Source organism: Parus major, chromosome 2 (genome assembly GCF_001522545.3).
Source record: "Parus major isolate Abel chromosome 2, Parus_major1.1, whole genome shotgun sequence".
Taxonomy (NCBI): Eukaryota; Metazoa; Chordata; class Aves; order Passeriformes; family Paridae; genus Parus; species Parus major.
In genome coordinates this window covers 23,663,223-23,687,499 of record NC_031769.1, presented here as the reverse complement: position 1 = coordinate 23,687,499, position 24,277 = coordinate 23,663,223, and the positions used below count along the sequence as shown (strand labels likewise).

The 24,277-nt window shown below is 38.9% G+C and overlaps 1 protein-coding gene across 1 annotated transcript in view; it reads right to left on the bottom strand.

Annotated features, from left to right (window-relative positions):
* Positions 1 to 24,277, bottom strand: part of LOC107200274 (probable acyl-CoA dehydrogenase 6) — a 74,120-nt gene that overhangs the window by 46,530 nt on the left and 3,313 nt on the right. Inside the window, exon 2 of the mRNA XM_015618546.3 lies at positions 14,135 to 14,255. Coding sequence (XP_015474032.1) covers positions 14,135 to 14,255 — 121 coding nt within the window. The remainder of the gene's footprint in view (positions 1 to 14,134; positions 14,256 to 24,277) is intronic.

Here is a 24,277-nt window from a genome sequence, read left to right as displayed (position 1 = left end):
CACCTGCAGTGTTTTTCTCTGCAAGGCTGCTCTCATATTTTACAGCTCATAGATATTTGGGACTCAGAGAAGAACTCCAGTATTGCTCCATTTCACCTCTTCTCACCAAGCTCTGTTATGACCAGAAATTAATTATTTCAATTAATCCTTTTATTATTATTCAGCAGAACTTATATTTAAATTTTCTTTTCCCCCAAATGTACTTAGTATGCTTCAACAATTACCTTTAAAGATACTCCCTTACAAGAAATTAAACTCCAAAGCTTTGTGATTATTTTTGAGTGTTGTCTGTTCAAACTTCATATTAAATTAAAAGCTGTTTCATAACGTTAAAAAGAATGTTCTGTATAATAATCTGCCTTCTGATGGTAATTTTGTATAATTAATGCCACCTTTCCATGTAATCTTTTGTGTTCTAAAGTTTATTCTGTACTCCCACATGGAAAATTAGATCCTCCAGCATGTGGAGGCATTTACAGAATACAGCTCACAACTACCCATTGAATAAATAAAATAGTGAAACAAAGGGAAAAATATGTTAAAATATCAACTATTTTTTCTTTCAAGAACTACCAGTGTCTTCATTCAAATGACAGGAAAGGAGATGATGGTAGCCACTGTTAGAGATCACCACCCTTCACATGTGCTCCTTCATCTCTCATCAGGACATAGAAAGTCTCTGCTGGAGATTTTTTCCACATTTCATCACAGACAAGCCGATTACAGTGCTCACTGGAGTGGTAGGAGAGGGAACAGCTTCAAGCCCCAGCCATGTGCACATACCCACTCTCCATTCAGTTTCTCCTGACTAAACCCACCAGTGGAAGACTGTGCACACCACAAACACAGATCTATCCAAATCCAGGCAAAATACTTTCTAAAGCCATGCTGGACAGCCTATCCACAGAGCTCAGCATGAATCCCAGACAGCTTGAAACTATGACAGAAGAGCTGAGGATGCCTCCTGAGTGCCCATCATGCAGGCACAAGGTACAACATAGCATGTGTCCCCCCTCTCCACCCTCCCCACTTTGCTGTGCGTTTTTCCTTGCAGAAACAACACTGTGCTATAGCTCTAGATAGTGGTTGCTGCAATGGTAAAAATCTCCTTTAATCTTGTCATTTTAGTTTTTGCAACTTAGATTGTTTCAAAGTCTATTGTGTGAAACCTGGGAGCAATTAAAACCTGCAAAACCTTTTGCAAGATCAAAGTTGGAAGATTTTTCTAATCCTGTGCATTTACATGTTTTATGTTTCAGACCCCTAACTATACTGCTTGAAAAGTATCTTTAGAGAAAGTCCAATTCACTATCTTTCATTGTTTTTCCAGTTTTCCTATCAGAAAATGGGTATTTTCTCCTCCCTTCCCTAATTTATCAAGGCAGCACCACAGAATCTGTGCAGTGGCCAGATTCTGATCCATCTCAAAGAGATAATACTCTGAAATCCTTAGAGCTACTTATGGGTTACACAATGCAGTGACTTTACAGGCCAGTTCTTGAAGAAGCACATTCAGTGGGTACTTCCAAAACTGAGGATTCCTTCAGTTTTGAATGTACCATCCAGCAGAACTCACAGCATCTTTCATGTGCATTAAAGATCTGCTGGTAACTCCGATGATGATGAAGCAAACTTTTCAAAGACCAAAATACTCATCTATCTTCTAAGAGAGAAGGAACTGGATTCTCAGTAGCAAGAAATAAATGCAAATTTGGAATAAAGTAAAATTAGTATCTTGAAAATAGTTATAAAATTCTGCTGGTAGGAGCACAACATTTCCTGTCAAAATGAGTTGTATGTAAAGAATTTTCCTCCTGGTGTTGTTTCCTTTTGTATTCTCCTCTTTCCACATCCTCCTCTGGGGCAGTGGGGTCTGATGACACGCAGTTTCAACCTGGGCAAAGACAGAGGATGGGATTCCCAACATTGTGTTGTAAGGACATAAGGAGAAAATGTAGGAAACTTTATTCCTGAGAGAATCAAGTTTATCTGGGCCAGGGAGTGCAGGTGAGACCTGTCCAAAGCCAGTTGTTTCCTTTATAGGTCCAGCAGCCCACAAGTTTTACAGGAACAACCAGAATGTACAGCTTACACAACTTTTCCCATGTAAAAGCATGTAAAAAAATAATACAATCCACAAAGAGGTCAGAGGATGCATCAGGATCTGCTCAAATACCCCCCAGAATGCAAAGATGCCGAATCTTCCTCTTCTGAAATGCAGCACTGCTAGAAGTATTTTTAAAAAAAACTATTTTTTTTTTTCAACAATGCAGAACCTGATATGTGCAGAAAATGAATTAGTGTAAGGCTTTATAAATAAATAAATAAATAAATATTTTACATGGCTCTTTTTTGTTCTTCCAAACAAGCCCAAGCACAGTGTCCAACCAGCAAAACTGTCCTCCCTCCATGATGCCAAAGGACCCGGTTAAAAGCAAAATAAAAAGCAGCCTCAGTGTGATGTTGTTTTTTTTTAATCATGTGCCAAGTATGACAGCAGCCTTGTGCACAGGAAGCATCTGGACACACTGGAAAGAATTTCCTGACCAGCTTTGAGTGACAAACTCGACTAACAGCTCCTTTACACCAGCTACAGAAAATTGCTCCCATGCTATCTCTCTTGGGAAAAAAACAAAAAAAAGAGGGGGAGGAAGGAAGCCCCCATCAGTATTCTAAAACAAGCAAACAATCAAAGCCCAAAAAGCCAGATAAATGGATTCAGAGGCTTTTTGGTTTGGTCTGCAAACATGGAATTCCATGATACCAGATGATTCAGCCTGGACTGCTCAGCCATGAGGAGAGAAACTTAGAAAGCAAAACCCTATTAAAATTCTGAATGAGTAAGATAATCTATTTATCTCCCAAAAGATATTTCACAAAAAGATTATTGAACAAAAACAAACAAAAACCAGGTAAAGGAAACACTGTGTTACTAGCTTGAGGAAAAAAATGCAGTTTAGTCTTTCATAAGCTTCCTACACAATGCAAAGTCTGTCTAAATTTCTCTTAAATGACATTGACTTTTTAGAATAAATCCACAGCTGGTGATTTATGCTGATTAAAAAAGCCTCAATATTATCAGTCTCAGGACCCTGAGGTCTTCAGTAATACCAAAAATATCTGATCATAAAAGATAATTCCCCCTCCTAAAACCCAAATGTTTGTTACTTTTTTGGAAAATATTTTTATTACCTTCAGTCCTTCCAAAGTCAGTTAGAAGCAGCAGCAAATAGAAGTTGTTAGGGAAGTTACACAAGGACCCACCAGAACCCTCTCAAGAGGGAAAAAAAGCAAGAAGAAAGAGATGAGGCTCAGTGGGAAACACAAGTAGATAGAGATGGCTGAAAACAACTGGTAAGATTTAGAAAATAAATATGGAGAGTAATGACTTGTAAAAAAAACGTTTTCACAACCATTCCAACATACAAAGATGGAGAAGAGTGCAAAAATTAACTTGGCAGTGCTGGGTTAATGGCTGGACTTGATGATCTAAGAGGTCTTCTCCAAACTTTATGGTTGTGTAACTAATTAAAGGTTTCCTTGCTTGGGCTGGGGAAGGATCCTGAATAAGTCAAAATATGTATTGTGAATGTTTTTGCCAAGCTTAGGCTCCAGCACATGGCACAGTGCTAGATGTGCTTTTCAGGAGGGAGTTGGTGAGGCCACAGAGTACAAGAAGCTGTGAAAGGGTGTGTTCACCCGCTAAGTGAGCAGCTGATGATCAGAAATATAATTACTCTCCCTGTAGTAACTGTGAATGATGCCACCATCTGTATATTTATTTTACAGCCTCTGGCTTCCTGTTAAACTTTGCTCCTTGTGATTTCTGTGGAATGAGTATCACAGGTACATAATGTAAAAAAAAAAAAAAAAAAAATCCTTTCAGAAGGCTTATTACTCACTGATCTTCTGCCCTGTTGAGAGACCCCTGTTCTTGACTAATAAAGTAAGGGTGAGAACAGTCCCATTCATTTCCTCTGACGCACAGTATAGGAAACAGAAGAAATGCTGACTTAAGTCACCTTCAAAGAGTTTTAAAGCATTCAGTGATGCCACGAAAAACTCAAATACCTTCCCTTTCCTTACACATTGAAGGAAATTTTTCATTAATTCCATCTTTGCTCCCCCTTTCAGCTGCACAAGTGAAGCTGATTTGCAAATGGTTGAAGTTCTGGGCAAGTGCCCATTTTCTGCCAGTTCACAGGCTCAAGGGAAATGCCCATGCACAGGTCATGGTGTTCCAAAGGTCCCACACAAGAAGTTCCTGCCTTCTCCAGAGTGATGCCACATTCCTGGCTCCTGCTACCCAGCACTGAAGGTACCTCCCAGGGCAGGCAAGACCACAGAGCAGGTTTGTAGCCTTATGGAGAACTACAGCTGCTGCTCTAGAGATAACAGAAATCAGCTATTCTAGGCCACCCAGGAGGGGTACAAAGAGAACAGACACATTCTTCGGGAAATACACTGCAAGGCCTGCACGAAGTACTTTGTTTATCACAAATGGCCTTCCACTAAGCCTCTGCTTAAGAAACAAAACAAAGGGGGGGGGGAACCAGAAAACCCCTGACACTGAGGTCTTACTTCAAAACTTTTTCTGTAAAACAGAAAAATTAAATTAAATTTCAGTGTACGTACAATTCTGGTGATTGCAAGAGCACTCCCCTTATCACTTTGTCTCTCACAGTTGGTCCACACTTCAAATTCTTAAACAGATACTTTTCACAAGTATCTGCATTCAAAAAAAGGCTCCAGTCTCTTAATGTTACTGAAAAAACCTTAAAAGATTAAGGTATTTAAAGGGTTTCTTGAGTGGATGGAAGGAAAATAATTTTAAAAAATAAAGTTGTATTTCAACTTCTTTTTCACATTTTTTTTTAACTGGCACACACTTGTCCTATTTTCCTTTTCTCTGCAAACAGGGTGAATCTGTATTTCCTCCAGATGATCATGACTTTGAAATGACAGCACAAAACCAAACACACCTGTAATACAAGTGTTAAACAGATTTTCACCCTGTCTTGCAGCTTCTTTCCCATTTCCTCCCAAATCCTGTGCCAGGTCGCCAACCTCTGCCCCAGTAAACTCCTGACACCTCTCCTCCCAATGTTTCTACCAACAGGCTCAGCAGCAAAATAACAAAACAGCTCCAGTTTCACTGGCACCACACTGCAGAAGCAAGACTGCCACAAACTCTGCCCAGCACATCCAACCCACCAGTCCTGCTCAGTGCTCTTTCTACCCTTAAAGATTGATACTGTTTCCCAGAGCCCTGTCCCACAGGGTTTTGCTACTTTCCCATTCCTTGTTTTCAAGCTGCATTGTGCACCCATTCCCTGTGGATATCAATCCAGTTTGCCCTGAGTGCTGTGTGTCTTTTCACTTAAAAGATGTTCTCTCCCATTCTTTTAAAACATGTAGGAGACCAGGAAAACAAAACCCATTAAGGCTTTGAACTGAACTTCCAGCATGTTGATGCTAATCTGCACATTTTAGCTAAGCAGGACTGGGATTTACCTGGTTGGGGAACAGCTTTGTGGAAAGAGTCCTGTGGGTCCTAGTGGACAAGTTCAGTGAGAGAGAGGTGTCCTGGTGCAGCACAGAAAATCAGCAGGGTGCTGGGCTGCACAGCCAACACCAGCAAAGACAATGAACTCATTATCCCAACTCACTCAGCACTCATCAGGCCGTGCCTGGAATACTGTGCTCAGTTTTGGTTCCTGCTACACAAAACAGATGTGGGCAGGCTGGAGAGGGTTCAAAGAAAAGCCACAAAGATGATCAAATATGGAGACTACAAGAAATCATGAGAAGGAGATGAGTGGTAATGGGTACAAGGTACTTCTGGGAAGATTCTGATTATACACAAAAGGAAAAAAAAGCTTTCACATGAGGACAATCAGCTATTAGAATAGTCTCACCAGAGAAGTGGAGAATTCTCCAGTGCTCGACACTTTTAATATTCAGATGGACAGAGAGCTGAGCTATCTTGTCTAGCCCATGCTTTTGCCAAGAAAAATTGGAACAGACGATCCTTGACTTGGTCCCTTCCAACTGGTATTCTATGATTTTATGATTTAATAGAATGAAAAGAATCAAAAATGCATTCTCTCTCTATATATATACAAATTATGTATAAAAAAAGATATACTTTAATGCAATATATGCAAAAATGTACAATGTGTATACAATCATGCTTATCACTACAAAGTACTACACAGAAGAGAATATTACTTTTCCATATATATGGAAATATATACATATACATATATACACATATATATTACATCTGAAAAGAATGATTACATGCACCTGAGCCTCTGGTTCAGGGAACATGGAAATTTACATTTCCCTCAGAGTTGCAAAGTACATTTTATAATACAATGCAATTCAAGTTATGATGGCCCCAAATACCCATTTGCCTCCCCACAAATGAGCCAAGCACTTGTCTTGCACTGGTCAGATCATCCAGACTGAAGAACAAGTTTTGAAATTTTAAAACATCCTTCATCCTGTCTCAAATGTATCAGCACTGCAAAATCACTTTTTTTTTTATTTTATTTAATAATCAGCTGAGAAGCTGAGGGTACATGGATTTATTTTTTGTATCTCAAGTTTACAATGCAGTGCATTATTCAGACAAACCCTATAAAAGATGTTCAACAGGGTTGTGCCAACAAATCAGAGTGTAGGATCCAAATACTGCTCAGACCAGTTTAATAGACTTCAGAAGTATTTTGGAATAAAACCAATTAACTCACTTCCTTCTTCACTTAGTAGAAGACACCATGCACTCTCTGATGTGCATATCAATATTAAATGGTAGTACAAAATTAATTCACAGTAGACCTAAAAGCAAGTCTCATGACAAAGAACGAGGTATAGATAACTTTCAGGTTTGTTGTGAAATGATGACATCTATTCCCCACAATAAAGCATGATTAAAACACACATTTCAGTTCTCTGCATCTCTGCCTACAAACTCACTTGTTCCAATCCATCAAATAAGAAGACTGTAAATGGCTAGCTCTAACCTTATTTAAATAATAAGCCCAAGGAACTGAATTCCTTATGTTACTATCCTTCCCCCTGACATCTTTTTGTTACAGTGTAGCATATGAAGCTACTGAGTATTGTGTGCACTAATTACACTGCTGTAAGCAAGTTGCCTGTCACACACAGATTGACAAATACAGGATCCCTGCCTTTGCCTGTCCTCCTTTCTGCAGAATTATAGGATGGTTTGGGCTGGAAGACACCACAAAGATCATCTAGTCCCAAATCTCCTGCCATGGGCAGGTACATGACCTGTTTTTCAGCTGTATAAAAATGCACTCTTTTTGTTCCAGGGACCTCTGAACTTCCTTACAGATGCTGGAGTGACTAAGGCCTTATGCAAGAACCACAGGGATTAGATTAATAACAATGCATAAGATTTTGCACCAACTGTGTCACAAGGGATTAGAACTGTTAGAAGGAGAACCAAAGCTAAATACATTTCTTGTCTGTTTTTGTTTGGTTTTCTTTTCCCTTTTATTTCTTCTCATTTGGCTACACACGTCTGGGCTTGCACTGCCTGGATTCCAACTTATCGTGCTCAAATGCTGGGAATAGAAACACAACTAGGAACAACAAACTTTTACTGCAATCTTTTAGAATCTCCTCTTCAAGAAAGATGTTGTTCAAAATTTGTAAAATGGGATCTGCAAGTGTTGACAAGTCAACAGCTTTTCAGAGATTTTCCATGTCAACATCAAAGTGACTGTTTAAAAATATTCTTCCCCATTTCAGTCCCATGGAAGAAATCAACCTTCACATCCTGCAATTCATAATGCATAAGTGAGTGGGTAAAACTGAATCAATCCTACACAAATTCACAGACATTTTCCCAAACTTACCACAATTAGTGTATTGACATATAAGTGTAAGAGGTGCATTTATATTTTCAAAAAGCTTTTAAATTACGCCGTTTATGTACTGACATCAAGAATCTTGAGACTGGGAAAAGACAGTTAAGTGTAAATTAGAGAGATTTGTAATACCCAGGTTATTTTAGTATAAGGTCAGCCATTGGCCAAGCTTTGTCAAGAGACAGTCTTGCTATTTGATCTACAGAAGCAAAGAATAAACAAGACTCCTTTAACAAAAACTTCCTGAACAGTATGTCTTGATAATGTCTCAATCTCTAAATTCTTTTCAGGTTATATTATTATTCAGTTATATTATTTAATATTTCTTTAATATATTCAACTGTGTGCATTGATATGTATTTATGTGTTTAATATATGTGTTATCTATATTTGTATTTATATGTATTTATGTATTTAGTATATTCAACAAGTGTGCATTCTTCTCTTATTCACAATTATAAAATCAAGAACATCTGATTTTTAGGATTTGAAAATCCTCAAGCCTAACAATTTCCTACAAAATTGGAGGAAAGTCAAGCATAATACAGGACAGACTCTCCTGCACAGCTCAGAGTAGAACAGGTGCAGAACAGGGACAGAACAGTGACAGCTGCTTGTTAACACTCTCACCTCTGCAAAAAGATTCTCAGTGCTCCTAGTTAGATTCAAGATACCACATGGGTCTGACTTCATGCAAAGCCTGTGATACACAGAAGTGAATTAGGCATGGCAGGTCTGCTGTGAGAGAAATGTGTCTCAAGAGCTCCTGCATTAATTGTACATACATAAGTGAGTATTTGCTCACAGTTTGATGCTTCTAATGTTCTCCAGGAAAAAGACATTTTAAATTGCCTTCTCAATATAATTTTGACATAACCTGTAACTATCTGTACACATACCACATTTCAGAAGCTCCTGAGTCTGACCCCTAACATATTGTTATTAACACACCTGAACTGCAGGAAGTACTGCTGTCTTCTGCATTACAAGCCACAAGTGTGAGGATTTGCCTTATCTGGAGCATAAAAACAAAATCCCAGAAACTAATCTGATCCCTCTATCAGCAACACGTTTAAAGGAAGATTATCTCTTCTGCAAAGACTGGGTGTCCTTCAGTAAGTCAGTTCTCTGCTGGCTGCTATTGATAGCTGAACAAGCTATTCCCAGAGGTACCACTGCATTTCCCAACCAGCCATGAAGAAAAGAAGCACAACCATTTCCCAAGTCATGTGCAGTTGAGGAAAAAAACAAAAATGAACTCAAGCGCTCATTTCCATGACTGATCAGAAATATCTGATGAAATACCTGTAAAATCTAGCAAACAAACTGTCCCCCCTTACCATTTTCAACTGAATTTCATCATGCACTTGCAAGATACTAGATGGGACTTGAATAGTCAGCATTTCAAAACAGCGGAGGAGGGAAAAAAAGCCTCAACTACACAGTACTCAGGTGTACATACACACACAAAACCCTGTTTTCCTGAGATTTCAGTCCAATCCACCAAACCAGAAGGTCCAATAAGCACCTGAAATTTCTTATACTTATCTGATCAAGGTCTCCAAACCCCTGCTGCACATCACAAATTTTGTCATCAAACTGATTCAAATAAAACAGTGACTGATTCGCTCTACTGTTTTTTGGAGGCCTATCAAAATTATTTCTTGATTGCAAAATGGGTATAAATTATAGCTGGTAAACACTTGAGAGTGCTGATTTATCGGTGCATTAGTGCGTGAAAACATGGCCCAAATGCTTATCTTGCAAACCTTTAGAGTGCAACAATTATTTATTAACTATTATTGCACTCCTTTGTAGGTGAGGAAAAGATGAAGCAGTTAACTCAGCTGACTATACTTAAATCTACTAAATGAAGAACAAACACTGCAGCTGGTCCACTACAGCCACACAGAAATGGCTTGGGGCAAATTAATTCACTTCTGACAAATATATCCCTCCTAGTTCTATCCACAGAAATACCTGAACATCTTCCATTTACTTTCTTAGATACCACCAAAACTGTTTCACCTGAACTAGTAAATCCCTTTCAAGTTATTTCTCCTCCCAGGTCCTTCTATGCTCATTTTATATAATAACAAGGCTTAGTGTTACAGGAAGGGATAAAAATAACCCCATACACTCTTTCCAAGTGACTCTCCATGCCCAAACTCTCATAAGGTCTCTTTTTACCAGAGAAATGTATACTTGTGAAGAAAACAACAGAATTAACCTAAGAGGATTGTACACATCTGTATTCCCTCCCCACATTCAACACAGAGATACTTGGAATAAACAGGCTTTCTGATGGAAAGGTGTCATTTTCCAGCTGCAGTGCAATCAATCACCTGAAACATTATTTTTGTTTTATAGATGCCTCCCTGTCTGAAGTGACAAGAAGGTACTGATTATTCCTTTCTCCAGTCCCAAATCTGACATTTGTCCCAGCAATAGGGGAAGGGGACAGACAGTGTAGAACTACACTATCCCATCCATGTGCAAATCATAGCACAGTTACATAATTTTCCTGAAATATATAAGAACATATTTTCTAAGTTCACTGCTAAGTGTCTGACAGTAATAAATGAAGGCTACTATTTGGACCAACTTGTCATGATTATTTCTAGATGCTAATGCATTCCACTAAATATTCCTACAGCACTGCCAGTGTAAACACGAACAAAATACTCAGAGCAGGCATTGTTATCACTCATATTTCACAGTGATGCCATGTGAATATGCAGGAGAGCAGACGCTTCCCTCCCACAAACCCTTCTCTCCCATCCTTTACAGGATTCCTGTGCTTTTATATCACCTGATAAAACAACTTTTAATCATGCATTGGCATACGCAGGCACACAGTACATTTTGAGCCAGCATTTTTGGCAACACATCCTAAAATTTAGCAACAGCCAAGGCTTTGATTCATAAACCGTAAGATCACAAATAACCGCATATAACTCTCAACTTTTAATCCAGTATCTCATCTAATCTGCACATAAAACAATTCAAAGGATATGTCTTGCCCACTTCCCTTAGCAAAACAGACAATGGCAAACTACTAAGACTGGTTAAATATTTCTGTTGCCTGCCCTAATATTTTCTGCCCCTAGTTTTGGGACTGGAAGTAGCTCAATAACTCAGAATTTTATAATTTATGGAGAAATACACGGTAAACATAAATGAAGAATAATAAGTATATAGGGATGTTGTTTTTTCTTCTAAATCCTGAATGTAGTAATTCAGTAAAACATTGAAAAAATAAAAAATATTTTGCATAGAGCAAAAAGACACTTCTTATGCATAAATTATGTTCACTTTTCACCATGTATTTTACTAGTAGGAAGAATCTTGCAATGTAGCAGAACACAAGCTTTTTCCTAAGGAAAACTAACATATGCACACTTTTCGAGTCATGTAGAGAATACCAGAGCAGAGAAATGGTTCAAAGACTCTTTCTCTGTCAGAGAATTGACCAGACAGTAAGTTAAATCTACTGATGATCTTAAAAATTCTCCAATTATGGGTGCATGTCTGAGCTTTGCCCACAGTGTTTACATGACCTCCATTGAACATCCTGAACTACAGCCAATATTCACTGGAACCAACTACTGTATAAACAACTGTGAAAAAATATACAGGAAAAGCTTTGTCAAGTTTGTAGCCCACAACTGCATACAGTGGGAATTGATGGAGGCTTTGCAATACAAATAGTGCCCCAAATCAGTTCTCCACACAGAGAAAGTTTCCAGTGATAAGGGACACATGTAAGGCACGTTCTTTTAAAAACCTAACTCCCATTAAGCAGCTCATTGTTCATAAAGGGAATAGTGTTTACACAGGAAAAAGTCCACTTTCAACAATTCTGAAATCCAACAGATGTTTCCTTCTATCTAAGCAAAAAGACTTTGTGACCTATTTCTGCCCAATCAGAAAGCTTCAAAATTATTTCTCCATACTTGACAGAAGGATCTTGGAAAACAAATTCATTAAAATTGTATTCCAAAATTGCAACTATTATTAAACTGAATTAAATTTTAAAAAATCAGTGTTCTTTTAAGAAAATGTCTTATGATCTTGATATAACATGATAATTTTGGTTTGTGGAAGAGAAAGTAGGGCAGACTGTTAACTCACAAGTGCTCTGCATTGCAATTTCTCTCCTCAAATCAATTTAAACCTCCCTTCTTCAGACCTCCTGCAACACCCCTCCAAAGCTCCTGGCTGCTCTTGGTATCTTCAAATCTCACAAGGCTTCTCATCCTCTGCAAACAGCAAATAAATAACAGAAGTGGCTGAGCAGATTATAAAAGGTGGATCTTTTATCTTACAGAATGCACTAATCATACACCAAGCCTAAGCACTTTGTAGAAGCATAGAAGACATAGAATTTCAGGCTTTGCCAAAGTTGTGCAGTTGAGACTGTGCTGTTGCACACTTTACTTTGACTTACCATCAGAAGAAAGTTTCAGGACTTTCAGGATGTACCTGGTGGCATTACACAATTACACAACAAAGCTGGATCTGGTGACATTCCGTTGCACAACAAAATGCTGCAAAGACAGCATCTTCCAAGGAGATGGTACACCTTCTGTCCCCAACAATACTGAGCTGAGGTGGACCACAGGTTGCTGAGGATTTTATCAAATTTTTATACCTTTCATAAAATGTAACTGCAGAGGTCAAATAAGCTACATTAACAGCTAGATACAAACATCAAAGCCGAAATTAAAATAGTCGTAAAAATGAGTATGACAAATGTAATCAGCACATGCAACCTTCTGCGCCACCTTTACCTCCACGAGTCCCTTCTTCACTAGATTTCACTCCAGTTATTTTCTGTCCAGCTATTTTGTGATCATTATACAAAGTTCCCACCTCTGTATTGTTTTATGTGCATAAAATTATGTGCAATACCTTCAGCACATAAGGTTCCTTACCCCAGCTGAAGCCTCTGCATGCCCTGAGAGGACTATATAATGGCAGAACTGAAATCTGCCAGCCGTGTGATGCACCCTTTTCACACCTTATTACACCCTTATTACAGCCAACATGAATATCAGCAATGTGAAGGAGACCCACTGAGACACAATCCAAATCTGCCTATCAAACTATTATAGCAGAAAGTAGAAGTGGTTTTCTCTCTCCCCCAGTAATCCTATTTGTCCTCTAAATAGATCTTAAGCATAATCTTGAACTGTCAGCATTTCTGTAAAGAAATACCAGCTCAAACCTAATTTAATTCGTCAGACAATCACAGTCCAACAGTTCTCTGAGCTCTAACAGCTGAGAAGCTCTGGGACAGACTTCTACATTGTAATATAAAAATATGAGTTCATTTAACAAGGGAATATTTCCTTTGAAATTAAGTGATAACAAGCCGTAATTTGTTGCACAGAACCCTCTGCTTTAGCAACATCATGATATGCTGTGGCATAGCTAAGGTTGTGTAACCTGCTCCATATAGAAAATTATCTGCAGTTAACTGTTCAAACACTATCACTTCAGGCTGCTCTGAATGTAGGAAAATTGGGGTAAAAAAAATCACTGATAATTCTGACTTGAACAGGTATGAGTAGCATTTGAAAAGAAAGCAAGAATCTATGATATCATATATAAAAAAAAAGATAGCAGAATATGTATCTTAGCTGATGAACAGAAATATTTCCTATTCCTCTGTACTTTTTGCGTCACCTACATATATAAACATACATGCAAAAACTTGCTCTCTGTGTCATCAGCTTCCTGTTCTGTTCAGACTTCTATGGGCTGGAATAGTGCATTTTAAAGACAATCTAGGGGATAACAGTCTAAAGGTCACAATATCCTCATACTTTGAAATGATGGAGAGGTTGCATGTTCAGAAAGTGTAATAAGCCAAATCTTAAAACACTTCCAATGCCTACAAATTGTGGTCTCTTTAATGAAGATCTGGATTATTTCATATGTATCTGGATCCAGAAGAAAAGTTATTATTCAGATTTTTTGTTGAAAATTGAAGTGATGTAAATTTCCCTAATTTTAAAATAACAGTCATACGGTAGAAGAAAATCAACTTAAGTACTCAACAATGTTATTTTGTGTATTTGCAGAGTTTGTAACCAGCATGTGTATGAGGAGTATAAGTAAACTTTCCACTGAATTTCAACCCATGCTTTGACCTGGGGCAAAAGTGAATTAATGTATTGAGTCTATCACTATCAATAGTCAGGTGTTTTACACTTGCCTACCTGTTGGCTTATCCACACCAAGGAATCCAGCCTCTCCCAGGATTTTAAACACTTTATGTGCTGGGAACTGTCCTTCTTCTTCCCACTTGTCCACAAAGGGATTAATCTCCTTGTCAATGATCTAGATTTGGAAAACAAATCATAAAAGTTATAAACACAGGCATCCTACAGAAAAACCTTTGACTACTTTCACCTAAAAATTGTAATTCAAGAAGAAAAAGAAAGAACAATATACGGGGAAAAAAACTGAAAGCCCACTAATTTTCTTACTTCCTGTTGGATATCCTTATTGTCCACTCACCCACAACTATTACAACAAATGTAATAGGGCAAATGTAAATAATTATTTTTAGCAATTACTACAAGAACAGGCCATCAGGGTAATTTAAGCCTCTCCTAGGTCTATGAAAATGGCTGTTTCTCCCATTGTTAGTTACCTTTTTGGGTACAGTTTCTAGAAAGTGACAGGAAGTGAAATCTGGATTATCCTCCAAAGAACCTTGGCAAAAAACATTGCTCTGTCCTTGATGACCATACACAGTACCAAGAAAGACAAGCAGAAGAGATTCATTTTGATTACCAAAATATGGATGTGATCTAGTATCAATATCCAACCGACAAAGACTCTTTAACCATTTCAGGGTTACAGAGTGTATCTTTATTAGCAGCACTGGGCTGGTGTGTTGGGTCACCCCTTAATACACACGGCCCTAAATACAGGTGAATACAGGCTTTTTATTTACAGAAGTATTGAATACAAATACATATTCATAACCCAGTTGCCACCCACTTTCCACTTCATGTGCTAATTTAAAAAAAAAATTAAGCATGCGTAGTTTCTTCTTTAAAATGGGTTGGTGGTCCTTTTATGAGTAGGGGTCAGGGAGGAAGGGATATGGCTCTTCCTCATTCTGACCTTTCTACCTTTTCAATGCAAAGTGACAAATGGACCCTTGGCTGGGCTCCTAGTTTCATGTCTTCAATGAGTTTCTGATTTGCAATTGTCTTACGTTTCTTGAAGTTCCTTAACAGATTCTTTGTTTCTCATTATAAGTCCAGCTGAACAAGCATAATGTTGACAGACAATTAGTTATTAGCCAATGATTAACCTCTAATTTTAGCAAGGACTCTCTATCTACCTTTAATTTTAGCAAGGCCCATCTATTTATTTTAATTAGCTTTAGCAAAGCTTATTTTTAATTAAAGCCTTAGTTTCTTTAAAATCTTGAATTCTTCAAAGTTTGTCTCAATTTCCTCTCCCTTTGCTTGAAACACTCTCAAGGAAGTTGGTGCTGTTCAGGGCTTTAACATCTAGTCTGTATTTAGACCTCCCCACAAGTGTGACAGAACATGTACTGGAAAAGGATGATCCTCTTCCAGAATTTATAATATTCCCAAATTGAGTCCCTGAGCAACTCCTGACTGTGCTACTGCTAGTGCTGCAAACCTTCCAAAAGTCAGCGTCCCAAGCTGCCTGATTACAGCCCTTACACTGCTCAGGCTGCAGTGTTCCTTTCCAGCCTCTACGAGCAAAACACATCTGGAGTACAGACACTACATTCAGCAACACTTTCAGGGTTCAGGGCACCAGAGCTGAGTGTTCTGCTCCACAAAGTCCCAGATTTCCACAGCCATGGAATAGGAGCAAAGTGGGCAGCCTGCAGGTGTGTTCTTGCTGCCTACCAGCTCATCATGAGGCAGCAGGATCGTGCCCACCTCTGCAGCCCAACCAGGCCTTGGCACAGGCTGCTTCTGCAGCCAAGAGCACCACACACCTCGGTCAGCCTCACGAGGGGTCCAAATGGGAAACATCCTCCCCCCAAACTAAACCCTACCAAAACAAACACCAGTTCCCAATAGAAAGATAATGCCTTAACCTGCAACCATGATTTTACTAGTAGGCTGTTTCATGAAGAGAGAATTTGTTATTTCAGGAACTTACTCCTCTTAGTCTTCTTTCCCCACTAAATAAACAAGTCCTGTGGTGCTAACTATTTCTTGAGCTGGAAATAGAATCCTCTCCCTCCTAGACTGCTGTGTTCTTGAGACCCTGCACAACCTTCCTCCAAACTATCTATTTACTGCACATTCTTTGGAGAATTTCAGCCCATATATGGCTACTTTCTGCCTTCCAGTTGGCCACAGAAATAAGCATACTTGAATCCTGGTAACAGAAAAATCACTTTTTCACTTCTCTCATCAAATTCTGAGAAGTTTGTATACTGACTGTTCAACTCATCTGGTAATTATTATCTCTCTCCGTCTGTTATATTGATTTAATTTTATTGATATTGACAAATTTTATTTATTTATATTGATTTAAAAAGGCCTAATGAGCATTAGTAAAAAAATACTTGGCAAAACCCTATCTAGGAGAGCTCACGTTTCTCTTCTATATTACTATATCCCATATGCTCAGATCCTAAGATGCTGACCCTCAATGTTGGAGGTGGTGAAACACCTTTTTGGCTGTAATAGCATCTGGCAATGCTCACTGGATAACACCCAGGGGAATATCTGAAAGAGCATACAAAAAATTATTCCTGTGTTTTGATGGATCTTGGCAAAAATATGTGGTGAATATACTAAAATAGAGTTTTATTTGCTATAGCTGGTACTGGGCCAAGTGTTTTTTAGCCTACATACAAAGTTACCTTTGAAGTTAAGCAGATTCTGAATGACTAAGCCATGATTTCTGCAGGTTTACTCCCGTGCCTTTGAGTAAAACCCAAATTGCTTAAGAGAACTGACTTATTACCAGGTGACGTTTGCCACGCTGAGTAAAACAAGATCATCCTTGCATGACACAACAATAAAAGCCCCAAAGACAACCTCACTGCACAAACCATAAATTGTGTAGGGCTTAAAAAAAGAATTTTAAAAAAATCACAGTCCAGGTAGTGTTCTTAGCTATTGGACCATTCACTGTGTTTTTGCAAGGATTTAAATAAGTTCTATCAAAAGCTTTTGTGCTTCAGTCACAAATTGCTTGCAGAAAATCACACATGGTATTTTATAATCATAAGAGAATTGGGGGAACACCTTCCCTTGTACAACCACATAAAAACATAAGCCAAATTGCTGGAGAGCTGCAGTACTGCTCAATTGGCTGGTGTTTCAGCACTAATTACTGGGTGTTGTCATCCCTTCCTAGAAAAGCTCACTGAAACAAGGAGAGGGACTTTTAAAGGTTCACGCCATCAGTGACTGAATGATCATAAAATTTAACATTTGCGTAAAACCTTGCTGAAGACAGGTCAAATAATGCTTTGTATATAACCATCTGATTTGTCCCTTCCCTTGCCTTTAGCAACTTCCTCACATTTGTACCCCCAGAAAAGTATTTTACACTTGAACTTCAGACACATATTATGTAGACACCTTAACTTAAACACTAAGGTATCCGTGCATGCTTGACAATTATACTGAAGCGAGCTTTCAGTAGTATGTGAGCAGCTGGTCTGCTAATTTATATATGCTTCATCATGAGAAACATGGAAATCATGGGTGCCAGCATTTAGACTTCCATTACTAGAATACCAACTATAGCAAGAACTAAAACTTCTATCAGTAGAAATATCTAGCACTGCATACTACAGATGCCATCTGACAGATACTCCCAGCCACAAAAGAAATCTTCCCACCTGATCTAGCTTGCCAAATCTCAGTGGCATTTGGGATGTAGAGTTGGTTAAGGAGCCATATAACTTTCCCACCTGCTGAAGTACCAGTAAACCACAACAAAAACTGTTATTTTCTTGACAGCAAGGGCAGAGAAAGTTTCATGTATGGGGCTGGTGTTTTTCTCACACTACTTCGCCCAGACACTGAAGATACAAACCTAGAGGACTAGGCTCTGGAGGCAGCCTTGGTTTATCCTGCATCCCAGCATGAGCTCAGGCTGCTCTCTGGGAATCCTGAAAAAAATGGCCTCAGGGCTGTTATCAGCTGTGAATTATTAAAAACACTCTGGATACTTGCCCAGTCGGAAATGGATCAAGCCAACAAATTCACTTCATGTTGAATGACGGTAAGAAAAATAAGTGTTTTCACTAGAAACTGTCTTGACAAAGTTTTGTGAAAACAGCACCTGTAGCTTCCTTCCCAGGACTGAGGAAATGCCATGGCAGGGCTGGAGAGGGGACAGAGACATAAATTCAGATTTTTTTAGAAACAGGTAATTTAAATTTCTCTTCAGAAACAAGCAATAAAAATATCCTCCCAAATCACTGCCATAGTTCCAACTATTTTCCACTGAAACTTAGTCTATTATTTAAATGAGAAAAGTAACAAAAATATATGATGCTGATGCACAGTATTTTGTGCTGATATTGTACCATCAACTACCCACAAACATTAGCAATTGCCATTTCATTCTGCATTCTAAAATAAATGCATTCTACAACAGTAGAAACTGTACCTGAATTAATTTGGGTACTGAGAGTATGTACAGATATCCTTTAGAGCAATTAAAGACTAGTTTTCATTATTCACCGGTATGTTTACCTTCTATCATGCAATTCAGAAATTAAAGACCATACCAGTTCTACACACACTACCTCTTCTAAGTACCCCTTGTCAGCGGGGTACTTAGAAACTGTACAGTGTACAGTTTCAGCACACTATTCACAAGATGATTAATTTTGAAACAATAAACTGAATTCTTAAAAAATTACACAGTTTTTTACTAAAGCTTCCTGTGAGTTATACCTCAGCTAAGATTAGACTAATTTACTAGAGAAGCAAGAGAAAATGTCTAAGAAAAAGGTATTTTGTATTAAGAAGATTAAATGGAGTCAATGAGGCCAGGATTAGATTAGATGTCAGGAAGAAATTCTTTACTCAGAGGGTGGTAAAACACTGGAAAAGGTTGCCCAGAGAAGTTGTGGATGCCTTGTCCCTGGAAACGTTCAAGGTCAGGTTGAAAGGGGCCTTGAGCAATCTGATCTAGTGACCAATATCACAGGGGGGCTGGAAATACGTGATTTTTAAGGTCCTATCCTACCCAAACCATCCTATGATTCTATGATTTTATGGCATAACTGTTACATATTATATTAGGAGCAGCATTTTCTTTTCCCTTTAAATCAAGTTACAGCAATTGAACTTAGTTCTATTAATATAATAACCAAAGATGACACAGTTAATAGGATCTTTAATGTAAAAAGCAAATAAATAAACAACAAATGACTAATGGCAGTTCTTGAGTTAAGAACTCAAGAGCTTGAGTTCTTAACTCAAGAACTCAAGTTCTTGGTTAAGTTATACCTAGACATTAGCACAGCAATGACTTGAACAGGAGGTAATAGGCCATAGATTCCTTTTCTTTCCATATCAGATATAAATAAAGCAAATAATTAACAGCCTTCAAAACAATTTGTCCTTTAGTTTTAATCAAAACCACAAGCAGCAATGCCTGCACAGTGAGACAACTCAGCATTGCAGCAGCACTGTGCTGCAGTCAAGATAGTATTTTAGAAAGATGCAAGGCAAAGTTGAGGTGAGCAAACCCATGGGTGCTAAAAACCAAACCTGGACACTGAAACACGCCCCAGTGCTGCAAGGCAGGCAGGACCGCACTGGCGAGCTCCTGGCTGGCCACACATGCAGCCTGTGCAGGTCTTCTCAGCTGCTCCCCAGAGGGACCTGGGGAAGGCTTTCTACTATGATATGCAGTTGAACTGAAAAAGTTCAATTTAAAAGTAAACATCCATGTTATCACCCTGTGAGAATCATGTGGAAGAAGAAAGTCCTAAGCCCAAAGAGCAGCTGCCCCCATGTTGATCTCCATCTTAGTTCCCCCAAGGTATGCATCCCAAGCACACCTGAATGAGTTTCTCAGAATATATTACTCATTTCTTCTCACTCCTGGGCTTGGAGGTCACAGCCCTCCATAATTCTCTCAAGACTCTTCCAAAGCCCTAAATAAAGTTGATGGACAATCCTTTCCCAGTAATTTTCATCAGAAAGGTAGGGAAAGGGCACAGGGAAGGAGACTGAGGTGTAGAAACACATTCAGGACAGACCTAGGGAGAACACAGGTGCATGAGAGAAGCAGGTCAGCTCCTTGTAGCTGTTACCTACTGGAGATGCTGTGGAGAGACTGAGCTTCTGCCATGGCAGCTCACTGATGAGAATGTCTGTGGCACTTAGTAGGCAAAACCATGTCCTGCTGTCCCTCCTGCATTTATGAAGTCCCTCCAGCACTGGCAGGATGGATGGCAGTGCTGTGCTTCCAGTCCCCAGGACATGTGCTAGGAGACCCTAGCAGAAGGCAGGAGCTGCCCACGTGCCTGGATCACCCAGCCTGGTGGGGGTGAGCCTGGCCTGACAGGCTCAGTGCCCCAGCAGAAGAGGCAGTCATTCCGTCTGCGATGACATCGGCTGCAGAAGCAGAGGCAGTATGTGACTTAGAAGACCACAACAGGCTAAAAATAACCCCATTAAACAAATATGATTTAACCACATAGCAGCCAGAAAATGTTCCCTGCAGTGCTAACCTTGCCTGCTCATTCAATGCACTTTCTTCTGGCAAGCAAAATCCATTATTACAAGCTTGCCTGTGGTCTGCAGTAATCTAAGAGAGTGAAGCTGCAGCCTACAGCTTCCTCTTTCATGATGCACCACCAGTACAGGGCAAAGGTCTTCAGGAAGTTTTGCAGGACCGTTTTCTGGGGATTGTTTTCTTTGTGGGTGGATTTATGGGTGGTTGTTTGTGGGTTGTTTTTGTTGGTTTTGGGTTTCTTTTAATACTAATTCAAACAAGGGGGATAGCCCTTACTCGTCCTATAAAAACATCCATTATTAGTATGTTTTTAACTAACTGGAGCTCACTAGGAGACCTACGTAAAATATAACTCATTGCTATGCAAGGGGTCTTGTCAAGATAGCAAATGTCCCAGATGCTGCCAAAATACTTCTCTGCTTCACAGACAAGTCTCTTGTCCGCAATATATAAGATTTGGTATTTGGATACAAAATGCACCTCTTACTCAATATTCCCAGTTGGCTTCTCAGCCAAATATATCATGTGACACACCTGGGCAAATGACCAGCTACAAGAGTTGCATATGGGATTTGAGGCTGAGCCTTAGTGATGATATGGAAACTTTCATACTCTGAGCTGTCATCAGACTATTTCTGGAAACAAGCCAAGAAAACAATTTCCATGATCATATGGGGTTGAACTGAAAAAGTTCAGTTTAAAAGTAGACATCCATTTCCTTACCCTGTGAAAAATGTGTGGCAGAACAAATGTCCTAGAAGCAGAATATCCTGATAATTAAAATAAAGAACAAAAATCAAGTAATTTTGATTTAGGCTTTTCAAACATTTGATCTCCCCAACTTTCCATACATCTAACGTGCAGAAGTCAATTGCTTTACTTGTTGCCTGCAGGACAAGATGTAGTCCACACAGAGAAAAAAACCTACTGGATGAAGATGATACTTCAAGCCAGCTGGAATACATCACTGAGAAGGAAAAAGAAAGTGGGTTTCTCCAATGCTGTTGCATATAGCTGTGGCCAGAACTGACCTTCCAGAGAAGTTTCCAATGGATTTTAAAACAATATTGAGTAGGCTTATTCAAGGAAAAAACCCAGAAAATTTTCCTAATATCTGGAAAATATAAAATGGGGAAATACATGTATTTAAAACTGATTAATTAGAGAATCACAATTCCTTTTTGAACCTTCAATTAAGCTGTGCCACAGGCAACAAAGTAATCTGCAATCTGCTACTGCAGTGGATACCAAAGACTGCAGTGATCACCAAATACAGGAACCAGCATAACTAAATGAAACTTTCCCTTTCTCAGTGGAAAAAAAGAAAAAGTGGAGGGAACTATAATGTAAGAGTTGGCAGTTTCTCATTGTGCAATAAAACATACCTATCCTCATCTATTTTTACAAAATCTGATTTTCCATGGGAAAAAAGCATGCACTTTATAGGTATTCTTCAATTGTGCCTGGTCTATCCATCTGTCAATATCTATACACACTTCTGTTTAAATAATTTTGTTTCTTCCTTCTCACTGCAATGCAGTTCCTTGCAACAAACCTAACAGATAAAGCAAGGCTGATTACTGGTTGAGAAATTTGAGTACTGATTATATTTTGGTCCCATACATCTGGCTACAGTTTTTACCTCGGGAAACCAAAAAATACAAATCCCGAATCAACTACAAAAAGTTTTTGCTAACAACTACTGCAATGTTAAAATGCTACAAGTTTGCCAGGGAGTGCAGAAGCATGTTCTGCCCTCCACCCTATGCAGCTGCTGGCACATCTGGGAGCCTCATTGCTGGAGCCTCTCTGCTCCATCATCCCCATACTAAGAAGGTTCAGCCCACCAGCCTGGAACTGAGCCCTGCTCAACCATTTCCTGAGGAATGAGAGGCTAGAACGCAGCTCAAGACGGGAAGAAACACACATGATCCCAGCCAACACCTTCTCTCTTCTTATGTCATTTTTTCAAACACAGTTGCAAAGATGAATCCCTCCTGTGCAGACCTGAGCATCTTGGCAGTCCCTTCACACTCACAACCACAGCCCCTTCCACTTCCCTATCCAAGAGTATGGCAGAAAAGGGAGGATCCCAAAATTTGTGAAAAAGCGAGTGCTGTGGGCACAGCTATTCCTAGGATCTGAGGGAGGATGCTTTCAAACCAGGCTACGCCTACAAGATCAAAAATGTGTGCTGTGCCAATCTAGGCACTGGTCTTGGTCTTTTTGCTCCTGCAAATCATATATACAGAATGTATATGGGCTGACTATTTTCTAACATAGAGATGCTAATGAGATGTAGCGTTATGTCCACCTGGAATGTTTGGGTTTGTGTCCTCCTTCCGACTCTGGCTTACATCCCTGTAGGAACAAAACAAGTTCTCTCTCTGCAGCCCACACCCTCACATCTGAACTGTCAGACAACACCTGTATCAACCCTAGGTGTTTGCTCAGTCATACACTGCTTATTAAGACACAATTTTAGTTGTCATAAATGCATAACTGTATGGCATAATCAAATGTGGCAATGATAAAGCAATATAATAACTAGATCTGAGACACAAAAACATCCACTAGGCATAGTTCTACTAAAAACTGTTCACTTAAAAGTCTAACTAGATACAGTGGAAATTTGTTCTAACATTGTATGGGGCAGGAAAAAAAACAGTGTTAGGACACAACAACTGCACTCTCAGATATATGCATTACTCTGGCAATAAGTAACAAATAGGAGCACTGAATACAAAATTGCCTTTATTCCACTTTTGCTACACACTGAAGCATTTGTACAGAAAGTGACATTTTTCCTATTATGAGAAAAAGCTTTGTAAGAGCTTGCTTAAATAAACTGAAACTCTTCTTTTTTCTCTCCTGTTCTCCTACACTGATTCAAAAGCACTTCTTGGTAGGGCACTAGTAGGTGTACTGGACGGTCTCTCGTATTACAGAGGTGTATTGCAGCTGCCTCTTCCAGTAACAACAAAATTCAATTATGAAGATTTCCTCTCTGATAAATTGCTACCAAAAATTCTTGGCAAGAGAATTAGCCCCTAAAGGTTTATGTAATGTTTCTGTCAGACACAAGATGAAAAAGAGTACTGCAATACCCCAGAATCAGGGAATATGTTTTGCTTCCCTTAGACAGAAGGGCAGTTAGTGCAGAATCTGTGAGCCTTACCAGTGTCACATCTAAATGTTTTCTTCCTGAAGCTTTTAATTCAGGTGTATGACAAATTAGGTTTTAAAATTACAGGTGCCAGTCAGGTACTGTTCAGATTCAGCTGTGTGTTTTCTCTCTTCTAGCTCAGTGAGAAGAGAGCATTTAATTGATTCTTTGTAATACCAACAAGATATTACTTCACTGTCCTGTGGCAGGGGTTTATGATTTCTTACAAAGATAAATAAACCAACTCCATCCAAAGTGCTCCAGTGGTCACCCCTCATTATTTTGCAGGTAGTCAGAAAGAGCCATATTATTCTGATAGAAAATTTAGAGAAATTTTACCAGAAAGTTAAAGGAAGTGTCAATACTAAATTCAGATACTGCATGCTCTAATATGAAGAGACATTAACAGCTGTAAAACATATATTATATTATATTATATTATATTATATTATGTTATGTTATGTTATGTTAT